The 27,836-nt window shown below is 43.0% G+C and overlaps 4 protein-coding genes across 4 annotated transcripts; all 4 read left to right on the top strand. All coding sequences in view use genetic code 11, as the record gives it.

The window, feature by feature from the left end:
- Positions 1 to 6,580: 6,580 nt before the first annotated feature.
- Positions 6,581 to 7,530, top strand: EGR_07358 (Proteasome subunit beta type-5; the record flags this gene model as incomplete). The annotated part of the gene is made up of 4 exons (XM_024496607.1): positions 6,581 to 6,709; positions 6,743 to 6,887; positions 6,919 to 7,401; positions 7,442 to 7,530. 4 exons carry the CDS (start codon positions 6,581 to 6,583, stop codon positions 7,528 to 7,530), a joined length of 846 nt encoding a protein of 281 aa, XP_024348986.1.
- Positions 7,531 to 7,669: 139 nt separating this feature from the next.
- Positions 7,670 to 14,288, top strand: EGR_07357 (Metallophosphoesterase; the record flags this gene model as incomplete). Its single annotated transcript, XM_024496606.1, has 6 exons — positions 7,670 to 7,902; positions 8,021 to 8,233; positions 10,059 to 10,363; positions 10,751 to 10,920; positions 12,634 to 12,798; positions 14,112 to 14,288. The coding sequence occupies 6 exons, from the start codon at positions 7,670 to 7,672 to the stop codon at positions 14,286 to 14,288; spliced, it is 1,263 nt and encodes a 420-aa protein (XP_024348985.1).
- A 189-nt stretch (positions 14,289 to 14,477) lies between these two features.
- On the top strand, positions 14,478 to 20,205 carry EGR_07356 (hypothetical protein; the record flags this gene model as incomplete). Its single annotated transcript, XM_024496605.1, has 6 exons — positions 14,478 to 14,486; positions 15,843 to 16,130; positions 16,200 to 16,412; positions 17,013 to 17,102; positions 17,214 to 17,456; positions 20,008 to 20,205. 6 exons carry the CDS (start codon positions 14,478 to 14,480, stop codon positions 20,203 to 20,205), a joined length of 1,041 nt encoding a protein of 346 aa, XP_024348984.1.
- Positions 20,206 to 24,067: 3,862 nt separating this feature from the next.
- On the top strand, positions 24,068 to 25,625 carry EGR_07355 (Pyruvate dehydrogenase E1 component subunit alpha type I; the record flags this gene model as incomplete). Its single annotated transcript, XM_024496604.1, has 6 exons — positions 24,068 to 24,100; positions 24,139 to 24,375; positions 24,447 to 24,665; positions 24,734 to 24,982; positions 25,141 to 25,389; positions 25,458 to 25,625. The coding sequence occupies 6 exons, from the start codon at positions 24,068 to 24,070 to the stop codon at positions 25,623 to 25,625; spliced, it is 1,155 nt and encodes a 384-aa protein (XP_024348983.1).
- Positions 25,626 to 27,836: the final 2,211 nt, after the last annotated feature.

Here is a 27,836-nt window from a genome sequence, read left to right as displayed (position 1 = left end):
CTTCTAACTTGCCCTGGGGTGGTGAACTTGATCTTAGAAGAGGCCTGGGAGGCACTGACTACTCTAAGTTCGGCGTCGATGTTCCAAAGTGCCGTTGTAGGGACTGTTTGTGGATGGTTGGAGGGAGTCGGGTGTGTGAGGGTGAACTAACTTAATGTGAGTGAGAGCTTTTTCGAATCAAAAGTGACTATGGAGTCGTACCTTTCTTCACTTCGTCTAGTCTGAAGTTTGGGGGTGTCTATTTTTATCTACTTTGGTGAAAGAATGGGATATTTTTAGACTTGCAATTAGCTTCCTCAAAGAGCTACCTGATTGATGGGTGCTGGAGGTGGTGACGATTTCGTGGCCTGGGTGCTGCTTCACGATCGCTTCGAGAGCAACTACATCTAAACCTGTCAGAATTGACACCACAGCACATCGACAAGTCAGCTGATGCGCTCAGTTTAATTAATTAACCTTTAATCAATTGTAATGATTTCCGAAAAAAGGAATATTCGTTTTTTTTTTAAAAAACCCGATCAATCATGAAGGAGAAACGTTTTTTGCACGGTACGAAATGATGATAAGCGGTTCGAGCTTCATAAAAATTAGGCCTAAAAAAGTAGGGACGAGTTTCTTTTGGTATTTGCCTTAGGTCTTAATTTTGTTCGCTTTTGTTCCGAAGGGTAATTGTTAGTGATGGGAATAGGTGAAACGTACACTAGCAGATTTCACCTTTTCCCACACAACCGGTAAAATGAGGCAGTTCACTTGTTAGTGACCCTAGTGTCCATCCAGAGGACAAAAGGCGACACGATGCAAGGGAAGAATAAGTACTGCCGAGGTACAGAAGGGCTGGGAAGGGGGCTACGGGCATAGTCAGGAGGTCATGGCGCTTAGCGGAGCCTCAAGCGCCCGCGAAACCAAATCAAAGAGTTAAATACAAAACCAAAGCATTTCACAGCTTTCTACTCCTTTTGAACTTTTTTCCAGGCCTCGAAGTGGTCAACCGCCCGTGTCGGCCATCACAATGGAGTCGGTGCTGTAAGCAAAACGCCCACCATCCTACCGCAACAATAATGCATTTTGGGTGCAACCGTGATGATATTTAACCACAAGAGCACTGATCTCTCTTAGCAATTCTACTGGATCTAATGTTTTGTCCTGTTTTGGAACTATACTGGGGAAGGGGAACTGCGCAGACTATCTCGTATGTCCATCGCTATTATTAAGAACACTGGCCGAAAAGCAATGCTATCTAACAAAGGACGGAGTTTAACATAATTCGATGGGAATAAGATTCCGCGTTTATACCTCCCTGCCTCTTTGTTCCCGCTCCTTTGCTACTCAGCCATATCTATTCTGCTAGTGGTGAGGTGGAGGAGGTAGTGCGCGTCTGCTTGGTCGACCTCCTCATATGGGCACCGTAGCCAGACGGTTCATGGCTAGTGTCGCTTCAAGTGTTAATGACTTTCCTTCAAAACACGGAATCGGGTCAGTTGCCGCAGGAGGCGTCATTTTTAAGACTTCTATCAGGGGTCGTTAGACATTCTCACATCCAAAGCATACGCCCTTTTTCCGTCACGTCAAGGTTGAGTTTTCAGTCTTAGAACTCAGGATAGTTGTCCTTTAGGATCACCACCGCCACCGTAGCACCCTGCTTCTTCCCTGAAGACGAAAGAAGTCATAATACAAGGACGGATAGTACATTACCGACGTACGGAAGTGCTGAGAGGCTACTGGCATGGCCCAGAGACCATGCTGCCCATCAGAAGTTCAAGGGCTGAGAGTTAAGCATCCGTGAAATCAAAATGGTGAGTCAATGAAGCAATTAAAAGCCATTTATTCAAAATCGAAAAGAATAATTAACCAATAGTCCTTACATTTCCTTTACGAATATCACACTGTTAACAACTGTGAGGCATAATTTTGAGCTGGAGCAGTTTCTTGTTCTGCCCATTGTTTTCCTTCTCAAGTTGTTTTATGTAGCCGAAAATATATGGAAATGCATAGTTAAGCTGCGCCGGTCCTTTAATCTCTGTGCTCTTCACTATCAACTTGCTGCCCCTGTCACCTTTTCATGTCCAAAGCCCCTCGCCCCTTCTGTGTGCTAATTACAGATTCCCGTCCCCACCAGTGACCCCCCTACGCCTTCCGGGATGACCCAGGGTGAGTTGCCACAGCTATGGCAACGACAATCTTTACAGGGCCGGATGTAACAAAACTCCGACTTCTTTGACAGGATGCAAAAATTTAAAAATGTCACAGGGGGAGGAGGTGGGGAAATAAACCGTGAAGTGCAACATTTACGGCGCCTGCAATGGAAGGCTCCATTTGCATATATTAAGAGACGAGGCGGTGCCAGATTTAAGTACTTCCAAAGGGATTATCCTTCCAATAAGTTTGAAGTAGACTCGGACTGATGACTCGGCAGCATCGAAACGGGAACAAAGTTCCAAAGAGGAATGAATTATGAATGTAGCCGGATGAAGATAACTTGATGATGATGCTCTTATTGAAAGATTACTTAAGTAGGATTTGGCACATTAAGTTCACTCATTTAAGGGCATTGGCTGACTTTGAGCAGCACCTCGTAAAAAATTTAGAACCCAGGACCTAACTGTAAACCCATGCGAATCTACAAATTGTATCTCTCACTTTCGGATCTAAAGTTGGTTCGCCTTGATAGGGAGTCAATGCTCGACCGACGCAAAAGACTGACCACTGAAAGAGCAGGGCAATCGGGCACTTCAGATTTGAGAGCTTCCAACCATCATCTCGATGTTTACTCAAGCAACGTACAACGCCTTTAGAGAGGACTCGGTTGCCTAAATGAGTCCAATCGGGAGGTACTAGGTAGACGGCTGGGTGATGCTCTACGACAGGAGTACTACGCTTCGATAGGTACACCCGGTCCAAAGACGTTAAATCTAGTCTGACTAGTATTTTCTTCCCTTTCCTCTCAACAAGTTTTCTTAGAAAAAGTGTGTAATCAGCCTAAATGGTTTTTGTTAGAGCATACTTAGTGCTGCTTCAGTAAAGATAATTGCTCGAATAAATTCAATGTATGACGGGGCGTTATTTCGTGCCAATCCAATAAGCCTGAGCTGATTATAGCACTTACGACTTATCAGTAGATTTGAGGGAAAAGAGAGATGAGGATAAAACCTTTCAATCCTTAAACATGCTTTAATGTTTTTAATTAATATAAACTATATGTCTGTTTCTTTAATGCTTAATCTTATTATTAACGAATCCAGTGATTTGCAAAACAATTTTTGCAATTATCATGTGGAAAATAAAGATTAGTTAAAAATGCTTGCCAGTTGTCACTCCGCTTTCACGTCACATCCGGTTAGCGTCCTCTCCGCCGCAGTCTTCATCGCTTGTTTAATGTCAGCCTCCATGGGTGCCAGGACAATCTAGGCCATGCCAGCTGTTGACCCACCTTGCAACCAGTGGCCGTCCCGTTTATAATAGTAATTTAATCGGATAATGTTGATGGACTTTGGAAAAAGGTCCGGATGGATTGCTGCAGATCGACATGAAAGCCGCATTTAGGTGTAGGCCACGTGAAGTTCAAATTCGCAGCCTGAGGAACTATTCAATGTTCCACTGTTTCCCGATTTAACCGTCTACAACTTTACCTCCATAGGGATTTGTACATTTGAAAATAACTTCAGGATCGAAATTTCTTTAGCTGCATCCAAATCCCCCAATATTATTTTTTTTCCGGCGAATCCAGCATTTGTAATTATTCTGATGCTTTCAAATTAATTTCTTTGAAGCACAATAAGTGTTTTTGACGTTCATATAACACTATTAACACATGCTCAGCTCTTCATTATGATTTCGAGATCGCCTAAGACTGAGTGTCGCGGTCTCCGCTTTAGACCAGTAGTCCCCTCTCCAGCCCTTCTATGCATGGGCAATACATATTCTGTGCAAGGTTTTCTCTGATTTTTATTCTAGCAAGATTCGGGACGGTACGTTGCTGTCAGCGGAAAGTGAACACCATGCCTCAAAGACCAACTATTCTGATTTATTTTGTTGATAGCTAAACCTCAACGAGGTGGAAGAAGAGCACATGCGGCGGATAGGCGAATTTGCGGCAATCCCCAATAAAAGGTTTGAATTTTACGTCCGCATATGTCATCTATTCCACTATCGTATTCTAGAGGAAGGCCCTTAACACTGAGGCAACATTACCCTTGAACCATCCACAGAAGATCGTTTGAAAATTATCTACGGTACCTGAATGGGTTGTTAAATAAGTGAACAGACGATACCTCTACTACCTTTCTACTAGATGGATAGAACTTGCATAAATATGACTGGGCAGGACCGAAGTGAGAACAAAGTGGGATGGAGGAAAAGACGCAAAACCCTATCCCTAGGGAACGGTGTTAAACTTTCCTTTTTTAAGTGGCTATTCTTTTAGGCCAATATTCTCATGAGTAACGATGGACATACGTGAGGGCCTTTACAGTCCCCCTTCCTTAATGCGGTTTTGAAATGGGAAGTAACTCCAGATTCAGTAGAATTGCCAAGAGAAGTCAATGACTCCACGTTCAAGTATTTTCTCATCTGCATGAAATTGCGATGACTGGGGATTTTTCTCACAGCAACAATTACTTTGTGATGCCGACGCGGGAGATTGACCAAGGCTAGCTCCAGGGGACGATGCTCATAGGAGAGAGGAGCTCTGTAATGCTAGGAATATCTGTTTAAATCTTCGTTTTGGTTTCGCGGGCACCTGAGGGTCCGCCTGTGTTTCTCTCATGGGCGTCATGGCCTGTGGGTCATGCCAAAAGCCTTCCAGTCCTTCCGTTTGTCGGCAATGCACTCACTTAGATAGACAGGCCTTAATTTTGATTACAAGAAACCTACTGTTTTGCCCCATTTTATAAACAAATATTATACCCTTTAACTCCCTAGGTGAAGGTGTTCTACCCTAATTAGATACTTCTAACCACATCAATGGATTTCGAGTTTTGGAACCAACAATGAACAAATTTTGGCCCTTCTGTTAAAACGGAAAAGGTGCCTGCACTTAATGACATCAAAATTTGCAAAGCCTTCCCAATACTTTCAATGCTTTCCAAACGAAAGACGGAACTGTTTAATTAAATCGTTTTCAGAAGTAAACATAATCTTGAAATATTCTCCTAATTTATGGCACCTTGCAGATTATCAATGGCATTGCAGTGTCCAGAGACGTTCCTAAATGCGGAAGAAAATATAACACTCGGGCAGGATATGCAGTGTCAACGTGCAGTAGGGCTTGGGGCAATTGGCATGTCCCAAAGGCCAGGCCGTCCAGCGGAGGGACGATGGTGGAGACCCTGAGTGTCCCGACACAAAAACCGAGGGCCAAAAACTACATAGGAGTTACAACACCTAGATTAATAAATATTTTCAAGGAGGTCAGGAAACCTTTGATTAATTTTCCCCAGTATATTGAGGTTGAGAGGATGGTAAAAGGAGTATTTCCTCATGTGTAATTGCTATAGCTTTTTGTTGACAAATGAAACAATTCCATTTTATGTTTTTGAAGCGGATGGTCTATAAAATTTTGCTAATATTACATTCAGTTTAAACAACAATGAAAGCTCGTCGCATTTTGCAATTGAAGTGGTCCAGTGACTTTGCAGTCAAACAGTAGGGCATACTTTAGGGTTTTATGCAAGAAGATAAAAGTGACATTTGGGCAGACTGAAAAGAATATTTTGACTGAGGTGACGTTGCTGATCTACATGGTGGAGACAAACTCCAACTTTTAATAAGGTTTGGCAATAGCTCCCCTACACTACGCAAGCATAAGCTGTCTTTTTCTTCTCGATCTGTGGGTCTTAAGGCGGAGGTGGAAGGGTGCAATACAGGATACACGGCATTGATGGCAACAACAAATATACAGGATCAAAAGGGAAACTATTCCGATTTTATGGCTGAATGCGTAACTAAAATACCACAGGAGTTGGGCACCTACCACGGGTAAGTGAACCTGTGAAGGCTCCTAAATGAATGGTCAGAGAATAATTAACATGCTACAATCAAATGTAGTGCTCAATTATCAAGTCTGCAATGTTTCAACCCCTTTACACGTCACTAGCAAATCTTCCCCCATAACGACATATTATATTGTGATGGTGGCTTTAGAGAGATCAGATTGTTACCCCAAGTTTTCCTCTGAAGTCGTAGCAGGCCAAAATACTGTGAAAGGCCGTACATTACTAACATAGAAAAGGGCGAGACGCAAAGCGGGAATTTCACCATATACCGACAGAAGTGTGCATTTGAGTAAACTTAGTAAATAAAAATATCAAGTCACTACATAGAAGAGTTAGGCAACACCTCGAAATAAGTAAGAGACCGCCGACAGACGGGTCGAATTACGAACCCATGTTCTCGTATGTAGATGCGAATCAAAATTGCTTCATTCCAAAGCGGTTTAGATGGTGATGTAGTGCAAGAATGTGCGGCCATAACTGACAATTCATTTACTTATGATAGCTGTTATAAATCTTTATGTGAAAAATTTGTTGGTGTGTTATTATTGGTCATTTCACCAAGCGCCACAGACAAAGTTATTGCTTACCCTATGGCACTTGCGGAGTTTGTTAAATTCAAGGAACCTTTGTCGTTCGTTAATACTGATCCGGCTATTCATGCTCCAGCACCATTGGAGCACAATGATGAACTGTCTATCCCAGTGGAACCCGTTATTAAGGTATTTTTAACTGTCTAGGCGCCCGATTTGTAGGGGTTCATGGAACCGATCGACGAAGGAATTGCTTCCCAAGACTTGAGGATTCGATTCACGCATGGTACAACTACCTTAGCATTTAAGTATCAAGGTGGAATTATCGTTTCAGTCGATTCACGAGCGTCAGCTGGCTCTTACATCGGTATACATATTTTTAGGAAATTAGTTTTTAGCATCCCCACACGTGCACAAGGTTTTGAAGATTAATAAGTATCTTTTGGGAACCATGGCTGGAGGTGCCGCTGATTGCTCGTATTGGGAGCGTGTGCTTGCAAAACATTGCAGGTACGCGATTTTCATAAAACAAACACACCCCTTAAGACTGTTTGAGTTGCGTAACAAAGAACGCATTTCAGTCGCTGCTGCTTCAAAGCTCCTCTCTAACATGCTCTACAATTACAAAGGTTATGGGCTTAGTCTTGGGTCCCTTATCGTTGGATACGATAAGTTAGGGCCTGGGTTGTATTATGTTGACAATGATGGAACACGATTGACTGGTGATTATTTCTCCTCGGGATCTGGAAGTCCTCATGCCTACGCTATCCTTGATGGAGAACATAGATATGACATGACCACCCAGGAAGCTATTGACCTCGGTCGCAAAGCCATTTACCACGCCACCTACCGGGATCCAGCGTCTGGTGGGATTAATAATCGTAAGTAGCACAGGTTTTATCATTCCAACTCGAAATTTAGTTTATTACATGGGACCAGAGGGATGGACCTTCGTTGGAGCTGTGGATGTGACAACATTGCATGAGAAATATCACCCGAAGACCAATTAATTCTGTACTTTTAGGTTTTCTGGCAATAAAGTTCTTCTCCCTGCGCATCTTCTCATCTGTCATTGTGCTAAGAAAAAGTCAATCCGTACATTTGGATTTATCTGTTTTCAGGGTAGAAGAGCATTCCCCTAAAGGAATAATGCTCCTCAAGAGTGCGACTTGGGTCGCTTTTGTCCTCTTTTTCCTCCTTGTAATTTGGACCGAATTTCTGCTTTTTTATGTGAGCCTCCTTCGATGCACTTGGCCGCAGATATCAGAAAGTACTGTCGATAAATTCATTTATCCTGGGGATAACTCAAAACCTGTTAAGATCCTTCTCATCTCAGACACTCATATTGGAAGTCGTCATCAGTGGATTGACAAAACTCGAAGGTGATTACCGCCGGATCACTCTGGTCTTACTTCTGCTTGCATTTACCATCTGAGAATGAGGTTATGTAGTCTTCCCATGAGATAATGCCTTTTCCCTTCCTGCTTTAACGGGGTTTAGACACTGGCTGCTGAAGCGGGCCTTCAAAACGGCGATGGGTCTCTATCATCCTGACGTCGTGCTTCACCTTGGAGACCTTCTGGATTACGGCTTCTTCGAGCCTGAAGAGGCTTTCGAAGCCGATGTGAAGATAGCGCAGAATATCTTTGCTGTCGATTCTACGACTGTCTTCAAAGTTGTTCCTGGCAATCACGATATTGGCTTTCATCATCGGTAGGTTGACGACCACTCGTTATTTACGCCGTGTAAATCCACACATTGGTTTTCTCTTTCCCCTTTTGAATATCCTTATTTCCTAAAGTCACTATGCGTGTTTGTCGATGGGCAAGTCCAGCGTTTAGGAAGGGGATGATCGTGTGGTTTTGGGTAGTGCCAATTTATTCGTTCGTAATTCTCACTCGCCTGATTGCCAATTGAATAAACACTGACCATGTATTTTTTCAGTCTTTATTTGCTGGGATTCATGGACATAATGATAACATGTTGTTTAGGCATTTTGAGACACATGGAGGATTTATTTTGTAGCGGCTGTGTGGGCTCATAAATTTACACCTATTTCCATTATGTAGCTCTCCATAGCAGTTATTTTGATCTTATCTCGGGATTATTTTGATAGTATTTAACTCCTGCATAAATATAGCAGTATATATTAATGCCCAGTACTTGTGGATTTTTTCCCGAGCGCCCATTTCAATTCACAAAAAAACGCACAAATCAGGATATTGGGACATTGCTTGTGTTCAGAATATTTGACAACACAGATGGACTAAATCAAAACCCAGGCCTGACCATCTTTTCTGCAAAATATTATGAATATATTAATGGAAGATAGTTTGGCGGTACTATATTTCACTCTTTCATGAAACCCGACCATGACGGAGAGCAACCAAACCTGTCAGCAAGGAGGATACTCTGTCTATTTGATGAACACACCCGGAAAACGACTCATTTATACACATATGCGTATGATTGAATATAGCTATTTCTGTCCCTGACTCATAGCTAATCTGCATAGTACTACTAAATATAATATGATCAGGAATGAATCAAATCGCTGTTTATGGTTACGGCTGCTCTTGCTTGTCTTGGGCATCCCGATCGGTTACCTTGATTGAGCAACAGCCAACGAACGATTGGTTCATGTGCGTGCATCAGGCTGAGTAAAAGCAGTTTTTTTTCTTTTTCATTCATTTATTTCGTTAACTCTTGCGCTGTGTCTGAGCTAACCCTGAAGACGGTATAAGGCAATTGAGCCATGGAGTAGGTTCATTATAAACACTAATAGCATAGGCATTATGAACAAGTCTCCCTTCTTGTTTTCACGGCCACTACAAGACTCATGCAATAACAAAAGTGGAAGGAAAAATAAGTCTCTTACGCGATTCCTGTCTTGCTTTTGAGTGTTCTTCTCTGTGCCTATTGTAGTAAATACCCTGCACTGGCTATCGGAAAATGATTTTTCATTATTACGGGTAGACTCCAGAATCCCTCTACCAGCGCAACTACCGTTATTACTTCTTAATCAAACCTTGCTCATAATTCCCCATTTTTGTCCCAGTTGTAAACATGGGTTTTTTGAATTAATTTAGCTAAGGTTCTGCCCCGTTTCTTGTCGTAGTACTGAACTTTAAGCTGGAGTGGTTACTTGCAGTCATTTTTGTTTCAAAAATTGAAGGACGTAGAGTACATTCCAAAACGCTGCCACTAATTTAACACCCTATTTTCCACTGAATTTGCTTTACTATACCCGGAAGTGGCCTTATTATCAGCGTACGAATAGGTTGGAAAGCTAGTAACATAGGTGATATGAGTCAACAGGTCACTGCAGTGGATGTTGATTCATGAGGTATCAAAAGGGTGTGTGAACTTGATGCGATTATTTAGAAATGCTAGAGGGAGTGTTAGACAATAACTGAACCAAATCCACATTTGAGACAGTAGAAAATTGGTGACATTGTATTGCACGGATCTCGATGGACTGGACGAGACGCATTATACTACTCTCAATTAAAATCACATTCCTGTCTCACTCACCCAGTCTGCATCCTTACACCTACGCACGCTTCCATCGGGCCTTTCGTGACCACAGCCCCGGGACCAGAGCTGGGCCCAACAGCGGTGACTCGGGGGACGTTGGGGGTGGGGTGAGGTTGTGGGCGTACCGGGGTCTCCTCTTCGTCTTTATTAACAGCATGGCTCTAGGCGGCGACGGTTGCCGCTTCTGCCGGCGTGCCGAGGAGGAGCTGCAATTGCTTACCAAGCGCCTCCAGTGCCTGCGCGGTGAACTCGCTCTGCAATCCTGCCAGGACGACTTCAAGGCCATTACGGAGCCTGGTAGCGATGGTATGTCTCTGTTTTTATATTTGAACTTTTAAACGTCCGGAACTTCCCTCCCTTTCTCCAGTCGACATCTATTCTTCAAAGGTGATATTGAAACTAATTTTGTTTTTGGTTAGCTGTAACTTTATTGAGGGCCGTGTTATAATTAGTAAAATGGGATGTCATCATAGTTACATGACTTTAGATTCTTCAACTTTCTTCCCAAATACACTATCCTCTCAGAGATGGAAGGTAGGGTTGTTTCCTTTTTTGACAGTACTACTATTGCCATTGAAAAGCGGTCTTTTTAAGGGTATGAGAAAACCGATAATTTTCTTTGCTATTGAGGAGTAGTTTTCTATGAGTTCCGTTGGCTGCCATTCCTGTCTCCTCATTGTCCACCCATTGCAGTAATTCACCCGGGCGACTACTCGCACCCTATCCTCATCCAACACTTCCCCCTCTACCGACCAGATGAGGCAGTTTGCGAGACTGGAATGCGTGACTCCTTGCCCGAGGGTGAGCGTCACACGCCCTACAAAAGCGATTTTGACTGCCTCTCCGATTCGGCTACCAAACAGGTTTGTCTACCATCGTAATCAGTTAGGTCTAGGTGGATTCATGAATTACCCATCTTTTCTGTAGAAACCTTTTCTCGATGTGAACAGACGATTTTGGGTGGTTAAGTCTCTTGCATACATTGACTTACCAAACTTCCGTATTGTTCAGTCCACCCTCCTGACTAGCAGGAGAGCTAAAAGTTATTACGATAAGTTGAGTGGTATGATCAACTCAGTGGCCTGGTCTCTATTCACTTGACTCACCTCGTCATAGGCGTGCAGGCATCCATGAACAATCTCGTAGTGTGTTCTTTTTCACTGAAGAAACATTATCTTTCAAATTTTTACATTTTGAAGAAATTGTTCCTCACGGCACGATTAAACTCATGTGCTCCGCATGCACCCATCCTTTTGTGATTGTAGCTGTATTTGATGCATAATTTTTGGTTTGATCTATGTGCTGTTCAATCAGTTGGTCGTTCCCTGTTTGATATCGACGTCCGTCTAGTCTAGAAGGTGTACGTGGAATTCAATTAGTTACGGAAATTTGGAGGCTAGAAATGCTTTAAATTTCAAATACTACTTATTTGATTGGTTTTCTTCGAACTCCCCATTTTCAGGAAAGGTATTCGAGCATGATATGGCTACCTTTCTTTGTGATTGACAAAGACGATGCCCTTTAATGCAGTTAGGGATTGAAGTGAAGGTAAGAATTGTCGAAGCTACCTTCCTCGGAGAGTAACAATGATATAGGAGGAGACACAAGATGCTATGTTGTGTTTGGCCTAATCGAGTCAAATAAAAGTGTTATTTTGCCAAAATGCTAGGGTTAGTGGTCTTCCTCATAGATGCATGCTTTCATCCTGACAAACGGACTTGACTTTGTGATACTGCGTATTGATAAAGCATCAGTCTACTAGGGCCGCTAACCGCCACCTTGATTTGAACGTTTTTCTCGGTGCTCTCAGTTGTGCTTCTGGGCCAGCCGCCGCACTTTTAGTTAGGTGCAATTAATTTGCGATCGCCGTTATCTATTCTGTTGCTAGCTCAGGCACACTGAGTATTTCTGGTGGGAAGTGGTGTTTAAAGCCAGTGAACTTGACACTTTTAATAGGAGTTACTGTGAAATCAACTTGATTTAAGCGCGTGTTGAAGAAGAGCTATTCGCATTCTATTTCGGCCTTATTCCCCCCTTTTATTCTACACACTTTGCTGCCATTCACCTACCTATTTAAATGCTTCAGATTCCTGCAACTTAGGAATGGTCCGACGTCGATATTTAGCTTACTGACCGCTTTTTTAAATGGCAATTTGTAGATAAAGAGGAATTCGATCACATTCCCGCTCCATTATTGGTCAAACTGTTGAAGATCTGGATTTTCTATGTCTTCAGCACTTCAGATAGCAGCTGGCGCATTCGGTTTACTGATAAGTTCCTTAGGCGTGACACTATGTCTAGCGTCCAAGCTACCTCTGAGGTCGTCATAGTGATGCTTGAAAGCTTCATATGGCAATAGAATGATCAGTAAACCACACTCCACGGAGAATTGAATATCCAATATGTTGTTTTCCCAATAATGATAAGATAGGCATTTAAGCCCCAAGTTGGCGCAACAAATGTATATGGCCATGATACACAAGAGCTAGAGATTACCAGTGTCGTGGGAGACATTTTCGGTGCCGCTGACTCAGTTCATTGATGCTTAAATTGGTCACCACTACCTCCCTTGACAGCTCTTTTTCGCGATCCGGCCAAACTTGGTGTTCGGGGGACACACGCACTACTACTGTCACCGTAACCACACCGTTAGGACGCGAACAGACGGCTCGTGGCGGACGGAGGAATGGACGCTCCCCGCCTTCTCCTACCGTGTTTCCAAAACCCCTGGATTCATTCTCGTGAGTAGTTCACTTTTTCCTCTTCTAAAAAGGTTACCACCTATCTAATGATTTTTGGCCTTAGTTGACTGATCAAGAAATGCGCTAAATTTTTGAAGTTCATGAAATTGTGTTCTGTATACTCTTTATGTGTACCTTCTGCTTTTTCGCGTGTCTTTTATAAAATTAGTCAACCACGCACTGAGGATTGGATAGCTTTATTACAAACGTGCAGATAGGCCGGGACACTAGTATCAGCGGCATAGGGAATGGATCGTGGGTGACTAAAAAGGCTCACAATACTATGTTGTTTAGTTATATAAGCCTGAACGATTATCAGTTTTTGCCTCCTAAAAGCTATCCTTGGAGAGCTGGATAAGGATTTGTGTCCCTTTAGCACTGCTATTACAAATTGATTGGTAACATTAAACGTTTTTCGCATCTTCATTGTGGTAGATTCACATTTTTATCGTCAATTCTTTCAATTTTAATGATGTATAACTTCCTGGCACTGTAATAACAAACAATTTTTTAACTGTTCTTTGCGCACTCACTTGATTGGCTTGATCGTTTGCAGCCATCAAAAGGAACTTGTTTCACACCATGTATAAAGCCAGGACTGCTTGGTTTAATCATTTGCAAAATCAAAATTATCTTTATTCAGACACCCACTTCGTGGTTTTATGAGGAATCTATCAATCTAACCAGCTGGATTTTTCCAAGTAGCTTAATGTTTGTGGTTTAGCAATCACATCAGACCTTGCTGCTACCTGACAATAGGCTTGTCACGTGCATAATATCTGTTACTGCTTTCAACTTATGGAGTTGTTTTTGCTTACCCTGTTCTAACACCTACTAATGCCATTCAAGTCATTGTTGGTGTTTTAAGATTATAAGGTTTGTACATATTCCAAGGAGAGGAAATTATACTTACTTTTTTGCTCACTGTACATCTATTTCGGCGGTCTACTGATACTTGGAAGTAGCCTTGACACGGAAAGATTTGTTAGGAGGAGGACACGCTTACCGTATTCTGTCACGGTAGCATTTCTTCTTTTAAAGTCGAGTTTCCCATTTAATCTGAATGCCACTCGTATATATGCTCCCAAATCCTGAATTTTCTATCAAAAAAACCATAAACCTGAACATTTTATGCTCGTTGGGAAAATTCTAGTCTTGTGGAGACGAGATGTTTAAGACGCACCATCACACACCTGTTCTGCAGAGGACTTCAAGTTAATGCCAGTTTTTTGATTACCTATGCATTCATAGTTGTCCACAGCTTCAGCTCCCATGGGCTGTCTTGAGCTGATCATCACTTTTTGATCTTTTAGCTGCATGCGTCAAGGAACGGCTATGCAGTTCGACGATGCCACCTGCCGACCGAATTGACCATTGGTGTGAACTACGCCATTGGCCTTCTCCTCATCCTTTTTGTCTATCTGCGTCTTCGTCGACGCGCCTCCCGACTCCTCAGCGTACCTCTTCGTCATGACGGCAAGGATTCGTGAATGTTTGCCTCTCTCACACCACTTGACAGGCTGAAAGGCACAGTGGCTTTCCCCCAATTTTCTTTATTGCTTTGGCTGTTCATGTACTCATTCCTACTAACCTCCTCTGGTTACTTTAATTACTATTGGTTACTTCCTATTTTTATCTAGAAAGGCAAATATATGCATACTGCACAATTATTTGTATTAATGGCCGAAGTAGCGAGTTCTGCTTTTTGCTTGTGTATGTCAGTTTGATGCTATCGTGTAGTTTCTATGTTTCTTATGCGGAGAAGAAGTTCACTCTTTAATCTTGTGCCAAAAGGGTAAGAGGTTTTGTAAACTGTCTCCCAGTTGGATATTCATTGGAGGTTTGTGTCTGCTGTCTCGTAACTAAAAGGCATTCTCATCTTAACTGCGTGTTCGAAGAGTTTCAATACTTGCCCTATTCTCAGTAATGTATTCATCAGCAATCTATGTCTAATTTTTTTATGTAAAAAGGGTAGCGAAACACTTTTCTTTTTGAAAACTGTATCGGCGACGTTCTTTACTCGAAAAAGTGCTTAAATTTTTCTGTTGTTACTGCAAGTCCTGAGTCAATTTTGATGCAATGTTAAGCAGGAGTCCTTGTGTAATTATTTGCTTTTATACTTTCAGATAATTGTTAATTTGTTGTTACATTGTGGCAGGAGCCAAACCTCAATTTTATACTTTTTGATCAAGCGCTATAAATGGGCATTTGATTGGTTGAGTTGGTTTTGTCGTTTTAATTGAAGGTAGCCAATAGAATTAAATTCTTGTGATTTGATGGCAGCAACGAGGGGTGAAGAGCTTTGACGCAATTCCCCCTTCAGGGCCTATTCATTTATTCTCCTAAGACCTATCTGTTCTGCTGGCCAGCTTCCATATATCTTATCCGTTATTTCAACTAATTCAGTATTATCGGAGTGATGATCATGCCAGACATTTCCGGTGATTTATGTATGCTTCTATTTCGTTCACTTTATCCCCGGATGTCCAGGCAGAACTGGACTTTTCAAACCATTGATAAGCTCATTGAATGTGCCTTCGTTCATCACTTGTCTGCCCCGTTATGCTGGGGTTTCATGGCAGAGATCGCATCTAAAACAGAATTTTGATAAGTAAAGCTTTGATTCTAAGAGGGCTAATAGAAACACGGTAACTGATACTTAGAATAAGTATTTGTAGTAGTGATGCAGCATTCTCAATAATCATTATAAATAAATTAGATTCAGAAATGTTCTTTGCTTCGTTGCTGCGTTGTCCGCGAGGTTACTAGTGTCTTTACTATAGACTTCAAGAAAGGCTAGGAGATGGGCTGGATAGGTGAAATGCGCAGAGTTTCAGAGGCTGTAAAGTGTAGGTCAAATGGCGATGACATAAAAGGGTTAGGGTCGAGACCTCTATGACACTCAATCCCCGCGTCATTTTAAACGCCCCTTCTGATTTTTAATCGGTATCTTTCAAAATTAACTTTCATCGTGCAGTCATGAAGCGCTAATTGCTGGAGAATCCTTCAATCCTTTACGAACCCGATTCTACTTTCTCCTCTAGAATAAAGAAACTATAGGTAGTGATCCTTACAACGCTGCAGAGAAAGGTGATGAGGAAAGTGAAACAGGAGAGGTGAGACGCATTGGACCTCAGCTAGCACCAGACGCCATGGCACCTAGCGGAGGCATCGGTCCAGCACTGCCAGAGCATCTCGTGCGTGCACGGATGGCCGCAGCGGCGGCAGAAGATGAGACAGCGCCTATCGATTTAGGTGCCATCGGACCCCTCCTACCTGGCAACGAGATTGTTGAGGAGCTGCGTCACATCTCTGGGGGGTCGGGAGGTGCTGTAGGTGTTTCTAGTCAGCTAGAGGAATCTTACCCTCCTTCCTCTTTCTGCATTCCTTTTCTGTTTCAGGCACCGTCACGTGTCAATCCACCTTCCTGTGACGGTTTGGAACACGAGACCTGGATGACGGACTACCTACCAGTCTCAGCGGATCCTAGGGCGGCGCTGAAGCCGCGGAAATTTCGACAGAACGCTCCTTCTGCTTCTGTAGTCGACACTTCGTGGTTCACGGTGTCTGACGGTCAGTCATCGCACTCTACTGCCGTCACTGCTACTGCCAACGTGAGTGATACCACGATCGATTGATTTGGTGTCTGGATATCATAGTGGTTAGTTGAAACCTCCCTCATTTGAGTAATTCGCTGAAGAGTTGTGATCTGAACAATGGAACTCGACTTTTCGCGATGTGACAGTTGGAGACCTGCCTTTTGGCTGAGCGATTCCTAGCTAAGAACTATTTCAAGGTCTTTAGGTAAGTGGCATTGGATCTGTGGTAGAGTTTAGTGGAGAGTAAATCACGAATCTTAATTTTTTGCTTATGGGGTACATTGTAGAGTTCGCCGACCTGGACAAGATTGCTAAGACCCTGATCTGTCACTTGAAAGGTTGTCAGGTGTGCAGATTCCAGGTTGGGATTTCATTTTCGTTTTGGTTGTAGTTAATGATGATTAGTGTCAGTATTGACACAATACTAGAACTGGACCAACATCGTAACTAAAAGTTGGTCAGTAAGATATTTTTTGCAGTTACAGCACAATTTCAAGGCTCATAGTTTCGCAGTTTCAAAATTTCCTTTATGGAGAGGGCCACGATATCGCTGATTCATCTATTCCTCGGTACTGCATAGCTGTCTTTACGAAAGAAGCCTATTTACTGTTTCAGATTCCCAAATCAGATCCACACTCCAAGGTGCTGCGTGACGTTGTATCCGCCAGGGACGACAAAATGATGGCTGTTGCAAACGAATACAACGTAAATCTATTTTCGTCTCTACTTATCACCATCCGCATATTGCCTTCGAATTAGAAAAGTAACAGCAACGAACCAATCCTAGCCAACCGCACCCTACTACTTCACTTGTAGAAGAAACATCACCGAGATGAGAGTCTTCTTGAAAGACATCAGAGGAAGCGTGCCAGGGAGGCTGAGAAGGCAAAAAGGAAGAGACGAGAGAGTAGCAGCTCCACTAATCCCACCACCACCAGCAGCAGTAACAGTGATTCAGAGGACGAGGATGGGAAGAAAAGTCGAAAAAGCCACCGGAAACATAAGCATCGGCACCATAAAAAGGCGAGTTACATCGGCCCCTTCGCGTGTCTACATTTCGTGTGCTAACTGTTGATAGACTAATTTTAACAGCTAAGCTATTTGCGGAGCCAAAGGCGAAGGAAATTCTCAATGACTACATTCTCTTTTGCAGCTTATTTACTCACCCATTCTCTTATTAACGCTACACTCTATTCATCCACCTGTTTTGTGCATCCCCTAGTTACGTTTCAAATAGCTTCCAAGGTAAAATTATCCCATTTACTTACTCCCTTTCGCAGCATCTGCTTTTAGCTCAGATCTTCAGTTTTAAGCCGGTAGTTTCTTGTTAGAAAGGAGCTTTTTAGGCTACGGCACCATGAGCTCGATTATTACTTACGTCGACAAAATTGTACATTTAAGGACCTTAATGGGAAATTTACAACAAATCGTTTCATTTCTCAAAGGAGCCAAGATGAAACGATACTAATATGGGCTTTCTAATTCAGAATTTTATTCATTCAGGAATTACTTATGCTATAATATGCTTTTAGTGGTTTGTTGTGTCTGCATTAGCTACCAAATTATTCGAAATGTGAAGCAACCAAATGTTTGTGCGAGTTCTACGACAAAATTGTGTAACTCCTGAAATCTTCTTGGAGTACTTTATTAAAATAATCACATTTGCTATCCATAGTCAACCGTAAAAAGACTTGAACTTATTTAGAATTCTAATTCTGTAAAACGTTTTGTCTTCAAAGGCCGGGAGAGCATCTTTTATTTCGCAATGGTCTGTCTATTCTATTTCTCAGGCGATCATCCAAATGCCGAAAAGGCTAATAATCACTAGGACGATACAAAGGATTAGGATGGGGTATTATCACCCCATCTCTCTCCCATCCCAGCGAAATTGTCACAAAATGTCTTCTCATGAACCATTTCTGTAGCGTAAGGTCTCGCATCGAGCTGTCTTGCAGGGAGAGAAACGTAGCTATTTTCTGACTGATTGACTAGTCTGGGCTGCTTCTGAAGACACACTTTCGGGTTGCATCGTGGCACGTCAAGTAAATAAATCGCAGCTGTAATTGTTGAGTCTTAGGTAGATGAAAATTTTGCGTTTGCAACTCATCACACACCCAAGCATGAAGTGTTACGTGTCTTAGAAGTGTTTGGGGATAGTCATTGATACGTTTGCCATTTGTTGATCCATGTGGATGGGACCCATTCGTTACGACTTTGTCCGTTGATATGCGTGTAAGCAATTCGTTTCACCACCTCTGTTAAACACTGGTGGAAGCTACACCTGCCATGTCGATCTTGAGTTAGTTGAATCCATAGCACCACTTAATTCTCTCTTCCAATCAAGAAAGAAGAGTCTTCATCATCAGAACCAAAATTCGTTTTTTTGTCCAGAACTTGTTAGCTTTGTTAGAAAGCATGCCTCTTCTGCCAGCTTCATTTGAGTTCATTCAGACGAGCAACTTTCTGCATTCGTTATAACGTTTGCACAGGTAAATACAGCCATATAAATGTCCTTTTTCCCTTTAAAGTTATTTTAAACCATTTGTAGGTGTTAGGCATTTTCCAGAAGAAGGAATATAAAGATTTGCTCATTTGCTAAGGAAGGGAGGTGACGAATTGTAAATGGGTTTTTAGGAAGTTGCTCATCACTTAAATCGAACACTATCATCTAATTCTGAAGGGCTGTTTATCCTCTCATGAGGATGCTACTTCATTACAATCAGGAACGGTTCTCCCCCACCGTCTTCGTGCATCATTGGTGGGACATTTGTCGCGATTTCTTGCGTCAAATCGGCAGTTGTTTCCCGCGGTTTTGCCCACTTATCGATGTTTTTCACTCGTGTTCTGCCTCGAGGACTTAATGCAGTTCTCGGCAAGATCGTGTTGAAGTCTCTCCGACGCTTCTGCATTTGCATTATGTCTGACGAACTGCCTATCTGATCGTCTGACGCATTTACAATGCGCATCCTCACTTTGCATTTGTCTCTCTGAATAGAATGTCAATTGCATTTGTGTTCCCTATCGGAAGGCGTCCCCACAACAACTTCTGCTAGGATTCTAGGAAATTCGATTGTAGCCTTAGGAGGAGCGCAACCCTTGCCTTTACTCCATGACTCCATTAAGTAGTCCCATAAGAAAAGCGCAGCTTTATTGTTTGTTTCTCATAGCTAGCTACGTTGTGAATTTTTTGCCTCCATCAAATCGAAACAAACTCCTACTAGTATTTAAAACGTCTCAGACATAATTTCAACTGCTTTGTGTGTTAAGGAAATCTTATTTTCAGAGAGGTTTGGGTAGATAATCTTAGTAGTCGTATGATGAATTGTAAAGCGAAGGGTTATTTTCTGTCTTTTTTGACAAAATTGGCGCACTTTATGGTTCATATTTGTAACTGAAAGGCGATTCAGTTGTATGCCTCAATAATTCATTGAAACTAGGGTTAAATAAATACCCGACCGTTTCAGCTATCCGAAACTGGTCGCATTTTTCACGTTGTCATCTGGAACATTCGTAGGTAGATGAGGCTGTGTTTGACATGAACTGAATTGGCACACTTTTGTAAAATTTTCTTGCTTCATAGCCTTATTCCCTTTTATTTTTAATGAATCAGCAAAAAAGGAAGAATGGAAAGAAAGAGAGGGAAAAGGGGAAGAAGGAGAGCGTAACGGCAGGTCCAACACGGCAGCCCTTCGACAGGGAACGTGATCTTCTCGTCTCGCGAGTGGACCCACTCAAACGTCGAGCTATCATTGAACGATCCAAACAGTTGGGCTCCAAATTCGCCCATGGGGGACAGAAGTTCCTATGAACTGCCACCCTTTCCCCCTCGATGTGTACTTTCGTCTGTACATACAATACAATGTCTAATTTTCTGCCCTCCTTTCCTGAGTGTGTTCCATGCTGTTGTTGTGCCAGTCTTTGTACAAGGCGGTAAGGCAGCTACTGTCGGATCCGCGTGCGAGGTAACTGCCTCTTGTATAACTCACCCTTTTGACAAATATGCAGACCACTCATGCCAAACTTAAGGAGAACCGGCGCCTTGTTTCAATCGGGCGTAACTAATGCTGTTGATATCATGCGACGTTGATGGAGCGTTTGAAAGTTGTAATGGTATCCAGTAGTCCATTGCCCCGCATATCATTCCCTCTCCCTATCCCGTCCATTCCCAAATGGCCCCCATTCATTCTCGCAATCCTCATTCATGCAACCTCTTTGACTCCAAAGCAGCCAGGTCATTTGTAAATCCTAGGTTCTTCCCACCTCTTTACTAGGTTAGGTTTGCTTTACCATCTAGCAGTTTATGACGAGCAAAAGGAGAGAGCCAACGTCGTTACATGTCAGCATAGGCTAGGGAATTTGGTTAATAAAATTTCTTATTTTCGGGAATGTTTTGGAATGGGATTATCGAGGTCCTGCATTTTGCAGAAGGCACTTTCTCTGTCCACCGAAGCACTAAAGCCATGACAGCCCTTTCATGACTGAAAGTGTAGATGAAGTCTGCAATGTCCTATTTGAAGCCGAAGTAGTACCAATGAACAATCTTGACGACCTCTGCACACAGCTTACCCATTTCATCGACAATGGGACGAAGGAACTTTGGGAGTCACTGGTTAAGTACACGAATTCATTCTCATAGCCAAATATTAGGCAAGGCAAGGCTAGACCAACTTGGCAGCCATCCAGACGCGTACAACCTCATATGTTGGAAGTGCTAGACCGACTTGTCGAAAAGATTATCAAAGACGAGGCTGTGAATAAGAAGGTTGGAAGTCTACAGCTGTGCGTCTACTACATGAAGCTGAACACAGTAGCCAAGAAGGAAACTCTCCCTACCCCACGTAAACAGCTCGCTAGATTCCCTGCATAGGATGTGGTAGAAATGGACAGAGAAGACAGTTTACATATTACTAAACGAGATTTATGAATTCCGGACAAGGCCTTTCGGACCCTGACGCCTTTCTGACACCTCATGCTAACCGCGCTGGCTGGTCAATTCCTGAAACAGCGTATAATGCACCAGAGTGACATTCTTGCCTTCAGTAGGGATATTCGATAGCATAACGCCGACCCGAGGCTAGTGTTAGGCTGCCTATGTAACCCTGAACTCGAAGAAACGCCGCCTTCTGCCGCACAAAGAAAGCCAGGACCCGACCAACACCAAACAATCAGACGGAACTTCACAGTTTCCGGGGCTTGATAGATTACTGCAGGCGTCTTGTCGAGGGTTTGACTAAGATCACAAGCCCACTGCGAAAACTGACGAAAAGCGGACAAAAAAGCGCGGAAAGAACTGAGACGAATGGCGTATTTTGCAACGATTCTAGCATTGTTGAATTGTGAAACACTGATGCCAGTGATGCAATCGTGAGTGGCGTGCTCTCACAAAAGGATAGAGAATGTGGGCACATGTCGTCACCTACACAAGCATCAAGCTCAACAGAAAAATGAGAGGAAAAGCACAACACAAGGTGTGCTGTTCGCTAACGTCACGATGGTTAGACATTTCAGACACTACCTAATAGCGAGGAAGCCCATAGTTGGAACGGATCATCAAGCGCCAATCCGGTTGAAAACGATGGGAGAGGTAGACCGTTCAGTGGCACACTGGTACGAGAAACTGCCTTGTTACGGTTTCAAAATCCAGCAGAGTACAGAAAAGGGAATGAGCGTAGCAACGCAGGTGTCTCATCTCGCAAATCAGACCTCGCAGGAACTCGTGACATTTCCGAGAATACCATCTTTTTAACGAACCCGCTAAATACCCGTGAAGAAATAATCCAAGTACGAGAGGTCGTTCATATTCTCTTACAAGTCAGCAGCAAAAGAGATGAGCTTGTCAAACAAGGTGGTCAGATGGATGTGGCAGAAGTGGTCGAAACCACCCCTAGAAGGTGAGGTTTTATTATAACAAAATGGGATCGGAGCGCCCAAGCGCAGAGTGGTTTCAGGCTCATTGGTACAAACAGTTCTCCAAGAGCCACAGGAGCAAATGGACCATACAGGGGAAAAGCAGATACTAGATGCAAAAAGACATTGGTGGCTTTCGATCACGTAAGAAGTACATGACCTTCTTGCAGCATCACTTTAGGGGAGAAAGTAGCAATGACATTGAGAGTCTTCTCCTAACCACAGAAGGGGGAAAACGTTGTATCCTTGCTATTGATAGACCACTTCACGAAATCGGTTAAGGCAGGACGAATCAAGACGCCAAACGCCGAAACAATTGTCTCTGCTTTCATTAATAGTTGAATTCGCCAACAAGGAATTCTCGAAACGGTGCATAACGATCAAGGTGATGAATTCGGGATTTCTCAGATATGCACGACATCTGGGTACCCCCAAGACCATAGACAGGTGGAAAGAACGAGCCGTGCTCTGAATGGATTGGTGAGGGCTTTCACTAAGGGTGTCCGACCACAGGATTGGGGTTTATGCGTTGGACGGTGACCTCTTGCGCATAGGGCTAGGGTCGTGCATCTAGTGATTTTTCACCGTTCAAAATCCCTATAGGTTGAGAAATGAAAGTGCCAACCGATATTATCTTACCAAATGCGGAAGTAGTGTCCCCGAAATACGTACTGTAACTAGCAAAAGGAATGGGGTAAATGTTAAACATTGCAAGGAAGAACTTACGCCTGTCATCTTCCAGGCGGAAAATATGTCATGACAAATACAGCCCATTCTGCGTCTACAGACCTGTTTCGTCCCATAAATCCCGTGTCCCTTCATGCACAAATAGGTCTTCCTGATGGAAAGAAAACTAAAAGCACAAAGTGCCTGCGCAGATGGCGAATCAACCGTGTGCCCTCTACTGAGGCAAGCACAGGTTTCATCAGCTAACCTAAGTATATTTAAAGAGTATACAAATAGGGATTGAAGCAAGAAAGTTTGCAAAAACCATGGGGACGTTTCCGTTTAATGTAAGGCAGAACTTATCGTTTGTATACTTACAGATATGACATATATAGGATATTTTTGCTCCACCTTAAAATAAGTGCTACTAACCGCGGGAATCATTGACGCCGTTTTCTTCTCAAAAAACTGATTGCCTCCGTTTATAACAAGCTTGGAGTACTTTCCAACTTAAGTCTCTTACACTATATTGCCATCTACAAACCACACCTCCCTCCCCAAACTTTTGAGATCAGAGATCGATTGGAGAGGCAACGTACAATTATTTTGGCTTGGCAAATTAGGGATTTAACTGCACCAACCAATCCAAAGAAAGCCAGCTACAAAAATTATTTACTTTTTAACAAACTAGCAAGGTTCTTGAATCACTATGAGGAGTTGCGGTAACGGAAGCTTTGCCCACGTAAGAACAGCTTCAATGGTTCAGAGTGCGTTGATCACTTACACCTTTACAAGTAGCACATTAATGTGCATACGAATTACAAATACCTATATGGAATAAGAGCTGTATAATAAATCCGACAGCGTATGAATTAATCTAAGTAAAACAAGCACCACTTCGAATGTTAGAAAGCAGAAAAGTATGCTGCGTGGCAAGCTATGCAACGTGTAGATAAGCCTATATTTTTTAAAAGGGATTGTGCTTATGGAAACCTCAAAAAAGGCTGGGGAGCAGTTTTCATGCGTCCCAGCATATTTTGTTTTATTGAACCAACACACGTTTTGCCTACATTCTGCTGCGCACTAGTTTTTGGCCCATGTTGAACGCTGTTCGTCTATTTCGTGCTGCCGTATGTTGAAATTTCTCTCATCTTATTATTTCTCACAGATTCCAGAAAATATTGTGGTCGCGCGTAACCTTGCTACTGCCTCGGCCACTGCGCATTTACATCCATTTAAATTGTACAAACTCGACGATGGTCCCCCTTCAACCGCCACTTGTACCAGAGAGGAAGCTCTCCACTTTTATGAAACTATGCAACGTATTCGACGTATGGAGACTACTCTTAGTACTCTGTACAAGGAAAAGAAGGTCCGTGGCTTCTGTCATCTGTACTCTGGTCAGGTAAGTGACATTATCAATTTGACCTCTGTCATATGCTTCGGTTCATAATGCCGCATTAAATCTTGCTCTAGGAAGCCGTCGCAGTTGGTGTCGAGGCTGCTCTCAGTCCCGGCGACGCCATTATAACGGCATACCGTTGTCATGGTTTTCTCATTACGCGGGGCGAATCCGTTGCTAGCGTTATTGGCGAACTCATGGGTAAGAGCAACGGCAACGTTGCTGGGAAGGGTGGTAGCATGCACATGTATTGTCACGAATTCTACGGCGGTAATGGTATTGTCGGTGCACAGGTTGGTTCTTCATTGTACTCCGCTCTTTTCAATCGATCTTCGCAGTTAACTTTTAAGAAAATCCACAGGTTCCTCTTGGCGCTGGCATCGCCTTGCACAAGAAACGCAATGGTACAAATAACGTCTGCGTGACAATGTATGGTGACGGCGCCTCAAATCAGGGTCAGGTTTTTGAGACTTTCAACATGGCAAAATTGTGGAACCTGCCATGCATTTTCATCTGCGAAAATAATAAGTACGGTATGGGTACTTCAATTAGCAGATCCTCTTCCAACACTGCTTATTACACTCGCGGAGATGTTATTCCCGGTATCTGGGTATGTCTGTTCTTAAAGTTTTACTTCAAAGTTATTTGGCGCGATATCTTGGCATACTTCTGACATTTCAAATGGGACTGTATGGTTTTAAATGTAGATGGTCTTTCCCACTTACTTTTTGACTACACTCATCGACTCAATCCCTTTTCCGATTAAAGGCCGATGGTATGGATGTGTTGACCGTCCGTGAGGCGATGCGCTACGCGACAGACTGGTGTCGTTCTGGAAAGGGACCAATAATCGTTGAAATGGAAACCTATCGTTATTTCGGTCACAGTATGTCTGATCCTGGTACCAGCTACCGTACCCGCGACGAAATCCAAACTGTTCGACGTGAACGCGACCCAATTATCCTCTTCGGTCGCTTTATGACCTCTAGTGGTCTGGCTACCGATGATGAGATCAAGGTGATTTACTCCTCTCAACACTTTTCCGCCGGGATGAACAAATGCTCATATCATTCCTTTTTTTTCAGGCCATTGACAAGAAAATTCGTCAGGAGGTGGAAAATGATGTGGCAACATGTGAAAATTCCCCACCTCCACCAATCGATAGCGCATACACTGGTGTGTATCGCAGCTACCCTTCCAATTTTGGCATTCGTGGAACTGACATTACACAGTGGATCGTACCAAAATGCTAGGCGGCAAACGTGTGGATTCAAAGCGAACTCCCCAGTGCTGCGTTACCAGCCACGTTACTCCTCGACAAACTAGCTACTCTTCTTTTTTTAGTGTATTTCTAACCGTGTTTTCCCGCTTTTCAACAGAATATAATCCGAGTTTTATTTGAAGACTATCCTGCTGTCCTCTGTTGAGTCCTTTATCTGTGCATCACCAGTGCGCCCAACTATCCGTTTTAGATTCATACAAAGGAGAATTCTGGGTAGCCGTCAGACAAATGCAGCGTACTGCAATGGTTTTATCCGTGTTAACAATTACTAGGTCACATCGGGTAGCTTCAACGTGAACCGCCTTGAAAGCTGGGTGCACGAATCAATCAACGTTTTGTCAAACCTTGTGACGATTTCTGATTGACTCAAAACTCCAACTTTCCAGGTCAGGGTGCACGTGTAACGTGGTAGGCGATATGGTGGATGGGGCTCAACCATGAATGGGTTTAGTTTAGGCTCGTTCATGCAAAAGGAAGCACAACTAAAGCAAATGTCCTCCTAGCACACAACCTCTCTTGTAACGAACTTCGAGCTCATTCCTCTCTGCCTGCTTACCAGCTCACATCAGTCATTGTGTTAACTACCGTGAATTGCAATTCGTTGCGAGCCAGGAGGAGGAGATCGTGAATTCATTTCCAGTTAAGATGTTAAGACTCCTAACTCAAACCACTGGGAGATAACTAGTATTTTTTATTTATTTGATAATGCCTTGAGTAAGGATTCTTTCAAGCAATTCATTGTTGGCATCAGGACACCCTCATGGATTTGAGGGCTGGATCGCAAGGATGGTTATAACACTCAGGCACTGCCTTACTTGCTCCAACACGATTCTGCTCTTTCTCATACAGCCCACACTACTCAGGCGTAAATGACTAAAAAACCCCCCGTGATTACGTTATCTCAATCCTTTAGTGTTCTAAATCTTTCAATTTACACCTCTTAAACTGCCCTTTTTGGAGCGAGTACCACATAATCACAAAATCGGTTAGCAAGTATAATGGCCACCTAAAGGCACAAATGCTCACATCAAACGCCAGTACTTTTGCCTCCCACTCGTAATTCGCAAAGGCGATTTCCGGGTATTGAAAGTCTGCAGCATGAATATTTGCTTGGAGGTCTGGAATAATTTTTTACTTCAACCCACCAATCAGTTCACGGCGTTGCCTCGAAGGCAGAAAGCAAGCCTATGCTGCGGCTGCCTGCACCAAACACTTAATGTCGGTAACCAAAACCCACTTAATACTAGCACACCTTTTGGTATCATGGCGATTTCACAAAAATTGCTGACTTGCTCGTCAACCTCAACATTTCATCGGGGTCAAACCACAAACAGTTGCTGGGGTGTCCTTACCGATTTTTATCTGTCACAGACAAGCAAGGCGCGTCAACCATCGTGATCGTCTGTTTTTTCCTTGCCATAACAACTCCAAAAGTAGTCTTGAATTGAGGCGAATCGGTGGCACTACTGGAGGCATAAGGGTCACTGCACCTGCTTTGTAGATTAACCGTCTGTGCCTGAATAAACTTTCCGCTTCTATGTGGATGGAGAACGAGCCTGCTGAACAAAACCTCTACGGACACATTTCAAGCAATATTGTGGGTTAGAGTGCCATTTCACTGGTTTTCTTCTCTAGGGAAATAAAAGAATTGCTATTAAAACTAACCTTTCAAAGAAATTGCGTGAATTAAAACAGTCAAATGCGGCATTTCTGATAGTTCAAAAATGAAACAAATTCATTTATATTTACACGTGAAAAGCGAGAATTTCGTTTGTCGGACTATTGGCACAATGTGGGGGCTATTGTGAGAGAGACCAAAGAAGTTGCACAGACGCACCGACGGCATATGCCTCGGTCTCCACACGAAGGTCGCGTGACTGCAAACATGTGCATATGCGTGGAGAGGTGGATTGCGCGCCACTTCAAAGTAAAAAGAAATGGGACAATTTTGCTAAAATAAAGGGGGTAAAAATTGTGGCCAAAACACGAAACGTTGGCGATCATGTTGATGCATGTCTGCAACTTGTATATTGCGCACACCATGACGAACAAGTGGTGCAGAACCTAAAAGGTACAACTTAAGCCATCCAGATCAGATTCATTGACCCAAGAATACAGATTACTCTCAGAAATTTTCCGCTTTTTTGGTTAGCTTACGCTAACAGCCTGTACTTAATAACTG

Source organism: Echinococcus granulosus (assembly GCF_000524195.1).
Source record: "Echinococcus granulosus chromosome Unknown EG_S00075, whole genome shotgun sequence".
Classification (NCBI taxonomy): Eukaryota; Metazoa; Platyhelminthes; class Cestoda; order Cyclophyllidea; family Taeniidae; genus Echinococcus; species Echinococcus granulosus.
The sequence above is the reverse complement of the archived record's forward strand: the minus strand, read 5'-3'. Positions and strand labels throughout refer to the sequence as shown.